The 8,565-nt window shown below is 62.9% G+C and overlaps 1 protein-coding gene across 1 annotated transcript; it reads left to right on the top strand.

The window, feature by feature from the left end:
- The first annotated feature begins 310 nt into the window (after nucleotides 1–310).
- Nucleotides 311–8,300, top strand: SERPINA3 (serpin family A member 3). The gene is given in 8 exon segments (XM_036315759.1): nucleotides 311–833; nucleotides 836–956; nucleotides 1,823–2,096; nucleotides 4,046–4,108; nucleotides 4,264–4,341; nucleotides 5,310–5,353; nucleotides 5,356–5,417; nucleotides 5,419–8,300. Coding segments are annotated over 8 exon segments (1,254 nt in total). The 5' UTR covers nucleotides 311–326; the 3' UTR covers nucleotides 5,524–8,300.
- The last annotated feature ends 265 nt before the right edge of the window (nucleotides 8,301–8,565 follow it).

An 8,565-nucleotide genomic window follows, 5' to 3' on the forward strand; every position in this document is an offset into this window, starting at 1 on the left:
CCCCACCTGGCTCTTGCCTCCACTCTGCCCTGTCCTTGCTGTGTGGCCTGGGCAAGCCCCTTCACCTCTCTGTGCCGTTTCTCCCCGGGGGAAAATGGCCACAATTTCAGCTCTAACCTACAAATGTGAGAAGGAGCACGGAGCATAATTACGTCTGGCGGGTGCCTAGGAGGTTGCCACCCTGGGAGGCCACAAAGCTAGCTGGGGGGGGGGGGGGGCGGGGGGGCAGAAAGCAGGCCATGTGGGGGCCCTGGGAGGCGGTCCGGGCCCCCCTGGCCCGCTGAGACTTAGAGCAGCTTCGCTTTTCAGAGTTGAGGGCAGAAGGGATGTCAGTCCTCCTGGTGCTGGGGCTCCTGGAGGCTGGGCTCTGCCCCACTGCCCACGGCCTCCCAGGGGACACGCCGGACCAGAAGGTGACCCCGGGCAACGAGACACCGGTGGACAACCTCCGACTGGCCTCCAGCAGCGCCGACTTTGCCTTCAGCCTCTACAGGCAGTTGGCTTGGAAGAACCCCAATAAGAATGTGCTCTTCTCCCCGACGAGGGTCTCCACCGCGTTAGCCTTCCTGTCCCTGGGGGCCCGCGGCCGCACCCTGATGGAAATCCACAAGGGCCTCAAGGTCAACCTCACGGAGACCTCGGGGACAGGAATCCACCAGGGCTTCCAGCGCCTCCTGCGCGCCCTGGGCCAGCCCCGCGGCCAGCTGGGGCTGAGCGTGGGCAACGCCATGTTCGTCATCGAGCAGCTGAAGGTGCTGGTCGAGTTCAGGGCCGAGGCCGAGGCGCTGTACGCCTCCGAGGCGCTCTCCACCGACTTCCGGGACCCCCCTGCGGCTTGGCCCAGCGGCTCACCAACCACTACGTGAGGGAGAAGACCCAGGGGAAACTGCTGGACCTGGTCGGCGACCTGGACGCAGGGACGGCCATGGTCCTGGTCAACTACATCTTCTTCAAAGGTGAGTCCCGCGCGGGCTCAGAGGGACGCAGACCTCAGTTCTGATCTTTCCCGGCGATGGCTCTCCTGGCCCAGCAGCCTGTGTTATTCCAGAAACCGCCATGGAGGAGGGTGTCCGGTGTGTGCGTGGGGCCTGGAGAGGGGCCTGGGCCCGTGGCCCGCCCTGCACGAGGCATCGCCTTCTCTTGGGGTTTTCCAAGTGAGTGTGTCCCCCTCACATGCTGCAGAGGAGCCACTGACCTCTGTCGGGCCAGGGGGCCTTCTCGTCCGCCTGACGCTGGCCCAGCTCCCGGGAGGAGGCCGCTGTCCTTCCCAATCCCCGTGGGCAGGAGGGGCGGGAACGCGCTTCTTCCCCGAGGGATGGCGTGGTGCTCCGGCGACCTCTGCCCGCACAGCTGGGCCTGGCTCCGTCCCAGCCGGGCCTTGGTCTCCGGAGGGAGGGAGAGTGCGGGACAGTGGCCATCTCCAGGGTGACAGCCTCCAAGCACCGGCAGCCCAGCTCTGGGAGTGTTCTCTCCTACAGGCTTGAGGGTGCCCGTGGCCCAGGCCCCCACGTCACCGTCCGGCCTCCTCCCTCTTTCCCCAGCCCCCTCTCTCCTGTCTTCCTACGCCCACACTCCCGTGTGTGTGTCATGAGCACCATTAACGGGTCTTCCATTCCCAGCCCCTCTCCCCCCACACCTGGGGGTGCCCATCTGCCAAGGAGTTCTTGCCAACCAAGCCGGGTCATTCCTAAGAGGAGCCGCGGATTGGCTGTTGGGGTGCGGAGTGTCTTCACCGCCCAGGGACCCCGAACAAAGGGGTGGTCAGGGCAGCCCCCGCATTCACAGCTCTCCCCCTGACCCCGCCCGCCTCTCCCTCCTCCAGCCAAGTGGAAGATGCCCTTTGACCCCAAGAACACCTTCCAGTCCAAGTTCTACGTAGGCCAGGGGAGGTGGGTGACGGTGCCCATGATGAGCTCCGAGTACCTGAAGACGCCCTGCTTCCGCGACGAGGCGCTCGCCTGCTGGGTGGTGGAGCTCGGGTACGCGGGCGCCGCCAGCGCGCTCTTCGTCCTCCCGGACAAGGGCAAGATGAAGGCGGTGGAGGCCGCGCTGCAGCCCGAGACCCTGCGCAGGTGGAGAGACTGACTGCGGACGAGGTGACTACCCCAGGCCGGGGGCGGCGGGCCATCCTCGCTCACCCCCACGCTTCCCCCGTCCCGGCCCCACCCCCACGTGGGCACAGCCTCCCTGAGGTCCCGGGTGGGCGTGCGGTGCTGGGACAGCATCTGGCCCGTGTCCTCCGTGTGGCTTCGGCTTGAATGTTTTCTTCTATGAGATGAAAATATCAGACTTGCCAGGGCTCCGGCTGCCTCTGACTCTTACATCATTCAAGTCGCGGGTCCTCATCACAGCCCCAGCCTCATGCCCGTCCCTTCCTTGCCAGCCTCCTGAGGGTGAGGGGCCGAGGCATGGGGACTGGCTGAGGCCTGAGCTGAGACGGGCTGAGAAGCCGCTTCTCTCTGTGGCCCGTGCAGCTGCCTCCCGCCTCTTCCACCCAGCTGGCCCTTCGCCTCCTTCAGGAGGGACTCAGGCTCGCTGTCACCTCGGTGCAGGAAGCCGCCTGCCTGGGGCAGCCTCCCAGGGCCTGCGAACCTCCGTGGGCATGAAGGGTTCCCCCTGCACCACTGGTTTGCAAGGGAAGGGCAGGGCCCCAGCCCCAGCCCCATGCGCTGACATGAACGATAAAGAGTGAATTGAGAGAGTGGCCGGCCGGTGTGGCTCGGTGCTCAGCAGGGGGCGTGCAGGAGGCAGCAGATCCATGTTTCTCTCTTGGGATGTTTCTTCCGCTCTTTCTAAAATCAATGAAATACATGTTTTTAAAAAGGAGCAAAAGAAAAGTAAGCACCAGGGGTCAAGACAGTGAGGAAGGAGCCCATCTGGTGGGGCTCCGAGGATGAGCATCGGCCTGTGAACCAGGGCTCACAGTTTGATTCCTGGTCAGGCACAGACCCGGGTTGCAGGCTTGACCCCCAGTGTGGGGCGTGCAGGAGGCAGCTGATCCATGATTCTCTGTCATCACTGATGTTTCTATCTCTCACTCCCTCTCCCTTCCTCTGTGAAATCAATCTATAATAGTAAAAGCATAATATGCTAATTAGACTGGACAGCCAAATGACCTTCCGGACGTCATTCCAGACAAAGCCACAGTGGTGGGGGCCAAGGCAGAGGTGGTTAGGGGCAATCAGGCAGGCAGATGTGGGATTGGGCCTAAACTAGCAGGATTCCCCCTAGGAGTCCCAGATTATGAGAGGGTGCAGGCTGAGCTGAGGGACCCCCCCCCCCATGCATGAATTTCGTGCACTGGGCCTCTAGCATCTATACTAATAAAAGGGTAATATGCAAATTAACTGTCAGTCCACGACAAAATGGTGGCGCCCATAGCCACAAAGATGGCGGTGCCGGCTGAAGCCATGGAGCCGGCCGGAGCGGGCAGGACGCTTGGCTTCCTTCAGGTGGGACGCTTGGCTTTTTTTGTCAACCCAGCAACAAAGGAAGCCAAGCCTCCCACCAAGGGCTGGCCTCTGGGCTGCAGCCACGGAGCCGGCTGGAGTGGGCAGGAGACAGCTCCAAGCCGGAGTGAACGCGGAAGGTGGCGGCCAGAGCAAAGGCCTGGGTCCGGGTGCCGGAGGGAAGCCAGTGCCGGCAACCAGGGAAGGAAGGCCTATTCTTGCATGAATCTTTATGCACCGGGCCTCTAGTGTATATATATATATAAGAAAGTGAGGAATGCCTGGCTGGTTTGGCTCACTGTATAGAGCGTCAGCCTGTGGACCAAAGGGTCCCGGGTTTGATTCCAGTCAAGGGCATATACCTTGGTGGCAGGCTCCTCCCTGGCCCAAGCCCTGGTTGAGGCTCGTGCAAGAGGCAACCAATTGGTGTGTTTCTCTCACATCACTGTTTCTCTCTGTCTTTCCCTCTCTCTTCCATTCTCCCTAAAATTCAATGGAAAAATATCCTCAGGCGAGGATTAACAACAACAACAAAGAAAGTGAGGCAGGAAAGGCTCATTTGCAGCACTCACGTCTGTTCTCTCCTCTCCTCCTAGGCCGGTGGAGCTCCGCCTGCCGAAGTTCTCCCTCTCCAGCCTCTGTCACCTGGAAGGCGTCCTCCCCTCCCTCTCCAGCCTCTGTCACCTGGAAGGCGTCCTCCCCTCCCTCTCCAGCCTCTGTCACCTGGAAGGCGTCCTCCCCTCCCTCTCCAGCCTCTGTCACCTGGAAGGTGTCCTCCCCTCCCTCTCCAGCCTCTGTCACCTGGAAGGCGTCCTCCCCGGCTGGGCCTGAGGAGGGTCTTCAGCAAGAAGGCCGACCTGTCGGGGATCACAGGCGACGAGAACCTGGCGGTCTCTCAGCTGAGTCGACAGCGTGGACATCGGCCTCCGCGTGGAGCTGGGAACAGCCAGGCCGGGCAGAGGCCAGGGAGTCTCCCATCCCCACACAGAGCTGCCCTCCTCATGCCCAGTCGCCCCCAGGAGCTGGGTGCTGAGGCACGGGCGGGCCCCTCCCTGCAGTCTCATGGGACAGAGCCGGGCATAGGGGAGAGCCTGGGGTACAATCAGCAGAGGACACCCCCATGCTCCTCCCCTTACTGCCTGCAGAGCCCATGGCTCGAGGCCTGTCCCCTCAGCTTTTTCACGGGTAAATGGGGGGAGAAGTCTTGCCCAGTGCCCATGCCCCACGGCTCTGGGGCGATTGTGATGAAGGGGCACGAAGAGATGGGAGATCCCGGGGACCCTGCATTGCGTGCCTAGAAGCAGAGTAGTCAGAGAACGAGGAGCTGCTGGGGAGCCCTCGACCCTCATCTGCACCTCACCTCCCAAAGGGTGTGGCAATGGAAGGTCAAGTGCAGGGGTGGGGGTGGGGCAGCTGCAGGGCCCAGGGATGTGAATTCACATCCCCTGCGACATCGCCGAAGCCCAAGGACATGGGGCTGGGGCAGGAGGGATGCTGACGCAGGGCCCGCTGTCTGTGGGTCCGAACGCTCTGCACCAGCTGCCTGCACAGGAGCCTGTGGGAAAACGCCCTCCTGCGTGTCCCCCACAAGAGTGGGCGTGGGGGCAGCACCGTCTCTGGGCTCAGGCGGGGGACCCACCCAGGGTGCCCCTGCCCTGCACCCGGCAGGCCCCTCACAGCCCCGAGCCTCACGTGCACATGTGCGCATCAGGGCTCCGCACACCAGGGTGCCGGGAGGAGCGGACCAGCTGAGCCGGTTGGCGGCAGCGTGGCAGTCAGCGGTGGGTAAATGCCAGCCCTGAAAGCCGCGCGGGCGGGCGGGCTGCGGCCTCCTGCTCACCGTCTGGGGCGGCCCCGGTCCTCACAGGTGGTGCACAAGAGCCTGATGGACGTGGCCGAGACGGGCCCGAAGCCGCCGCCGCCATGGGAGTCAGAAAGATGCGTAAGTCCGAGAGAATCAATCCCACGGGCTTCTCTCGTGAAGTTCAACAGGCCCTTCCTGTTCGCCATCCTCTCCGAGGGCACCCAGAGCATCCTCTTCTGCGGCAAAGTGGCCAACCCCAGGGCAGCCTAGGGCTCCCTCCCCCTCGTGCCCCAGCCGTGGAGGGCGCCTGTCTCCGGGGCAGCCTGGCCCCATGCACCGTGGGCTGCTGGGCCTCGCCCTGCCTGCCCCTCCTGGGGAAGCGCCCATGACTGCTGGTGGCTCCCACGCGTGCCTCTGAGGCTCCGTGACCTCCGACAGCAGTAAACCAGGGGCCTCGGCTCGGCGTGTCCCTGTGCCTTTCCCGGATCTGCCCGACCCCACGCGCTGTGGCCGTCCTCAGTGAGAGTCCTTTCCCTCGGATTTTCCCTGGTGAAATGGGGTGACAGGTCTTGGCTACTGCGCAGTGCCCAGCAGAACAGGTAAGAGGTGCTAGGCAGTAACCATGGCTACGGGCGACTGTGATGAAGATACACTAAGATAGCGGTCGCCAACCGGGGCTCCGCGGACCCCTGGTGCTCCGTGAGGTCCGAGAGGTTGGCAACCGCTGCTCTGAGAGACAGAAGAACCCGGGGACCCCAGGCTGCCAAGTAGGCTCCGCCCCCTGCCAGGCCCTGGGCTCTGCCTTCACCCCCAGCAGCCCGGCCCGGACAAGCCAGCCTGGACCTCAGGCCCAGGACCAGGAGGGACCTGCTGCCCGGTGTTGCCTCCCGAAGGCTCGCTGGTCCCAGTCCCGGTGTCACTCTCCCTCCCCAAGGTCTGCCCACATGGCCACCCTGTGGGGGCTCCAGACCTGACCTCACCTGGCACAGCCGGACCCCTGGCTCCTGCAGCTGAGCCAGGCCCTCCTTGTCCTAGAATCTCCGGCCCAGCCCCCCACACCAGGGACATGCAGCACCCCAACCCGGGGAGAGTGGCCACGTTTCAGAAGTGAGGTCCTGAGCCCTGCCCCTGCCAGAGGGCCCCCCGGCAACCAGAATGAAGGTCGGGGGTCAGCGGAGCGTGAGCACCCACAGCAGTAAAAGCCATCACCCGTCACGGCGCGGGGAGGGCTGAAACTCTGGGCCCCAGGGGTCACCAGGCATCGTGACAAGGTCACCAACATCGAGCACGGGCTTGAGATCCAGCTGCCAGGCCTCACCCAGCCCCTGTGGGGGCCTGTGAAGTAGATGCTGCTCTTGCTCCCATTGTATGGATGAGGAGACTGAGGAGCAGCAGCTCAGAGAGCTCCCCCAGGCCACACAGCGGGTGATGATGGCGGGCAGGATGCTCTCCCAACTTGCTTGGCGTCACACACACACTCTAAACCACAAAGCGATTCTGCCCTGAACGATTTCCACAGTGACGGCTCTCCCCGGACTCGGACTGTGATGGGCAAGACAGGTGGTGAGACGAGGCTCTGGAAGCTGAGACTCGAGAGCACCCAACTCCACTGGGGAAGCCAGGGAGGGCTCCCTGGAGGAGGTGGCTTCTGCCCTGCGATCAGAGGGAGAGTAGAGGATGGGTAAGTGAACAGCGAGGAGAATGTTCCAGGCAAGAGAAAGAGTGATGGGAGGATTTTCAAGAAACCAAAAGAATTGGGCAGGCCTGGAGCAGGGCCGGATGGAGGCCTGAGGGGCGGCAGGGGCCACCGTGGAGCCGCTGGGCGCTCGGGGCCGGGCAGCTCAGTGAGGATGCTGCCATGGCTACTTAGAGCCGCAGGCAGCTTTAACGAGTTCAGACAGAGAGTGGGAGTGAGCAGACTTGCGTCTGAGAAAGAGGCTGCGGCTGCTGCGTGGAAGGGTCCGGGGCCCGGACGGGGCTGTGGGCTGCACTGAGGCAGAGATGGGCCGCTGACGAGGGAGAGGGGACGCTCGAAGGCTGTGGGGAGCCGGTGTGAGGCGTGAGGGGAGGAAGGAGGAAAACACATGTGGGTGTGGCTCCTGGCGACGACGGCTTCCCCGAGACGGACCCGGGGAGCAGCGTGCGGAGGGAAGTGACATGTCAGGTCTGGACACAGCCGCGCCCTCAGTTCCTGGGAGACAGACAGGACGTTGTCAGGAGTCAGGAGGGAGGTCGAGGCTGGAGGGAGCAGCAGGACGCCCCGGGGTGGGCAAGTAGCCATCGGGGCCCCACCCCGAGTCCCAGGTGTGCAGAGAAGGGCGTGCTCCTCCGAGGGGTCGTTTACAGGCAGCTCTCCAGTGAGTGGGGGGCCGGGAGGGGCCAAGGGGAAGGTGTCCCCCCAGGACCTGCAGAAGGTAACCAAGGAGCCGGGAGGGGCCAGGGCGTGAGCGAGTGGGGCTGGGCTGCAGCGGCGGCTCCCCGCACCCCAGTGCCAGGTCCTCTCACTTCCGTGACTTGGGCAATTCGGAGGTGCCAGGGAGAACCCCAAGTCCCTCCTTGAGGGGAAAGGTGAAAGCTCTCAACGTAAGAAGGAAACAGTCACGCTAAGACCTGAGGGAGAAGGACTCTCCCACCATGAAAGTGAGAGGGGAGAGCAGTGCGCCGGCTCGCTGCCACGCTGCACCGTCGGCACAGGAGGGAGGGTGCGGCCGGCCACCGAGGCACGGAGGAGACCACGCTCACGCAACTTTTAGTACAGCCCATGGGCCTCCTCGCTCTCTTCCATCGTTAGTTATTGATTAAGTTATCCGTGAACTCCATCACCGGTGGGATGCGCAGGAGAAAACACAGCATGGGGTCAGTACTGTGGTTTCCGGCCTCCAGGGGGGGCCTTAGACGTGTCCCCGTGGATAGGGGGGCGCCTGCTGTATTAATAAGAGCTATGTGTACACCTGGTTTGGATCATCATTTAAACAAACCAAGTGCAAAAATAAATTGGGGCCCGGCCGGCGTGGCTCAGTGGTTGAGCGTCCACCTATGAACCCGGAGGTCACGGTTCGATTCCCCGTCAGGGCACATGCCCGGTTGCAGGCTTGATCCCCAGTGCGGGGCGTGCAGGAGGCAGCTGATCAATGTTTCTCATCTATCTCTCTCCCTCTCCCTTCCCCTCTGAAATCAATAAAAATATTTTAAAAAAATAATAAATAAATTGGGGAACCAATTAGGGAAACAATGGCCTGAGCACTGATTTTAAGGAGTTTACTGGTTTTGTAGGGTGTGACACATACTACTGTGGCTAGGATGTTTTAACAC

This window comes from Myotis myotis, unplaced genomic scaffold (genome assembly GCF_014108235.1).
Source record: "Myotis myotis isolate mMyoMyo1 unplaced genomic scaffold, mMyoMyo1.p scaffold_m19_p_60, whole genome shotgun sequence".
NCBI lineage: Eukaryota > Metazoa > Chordata > Mammalia > Chiroptera > Vespertilionidae > Myotis > Myotis myotis.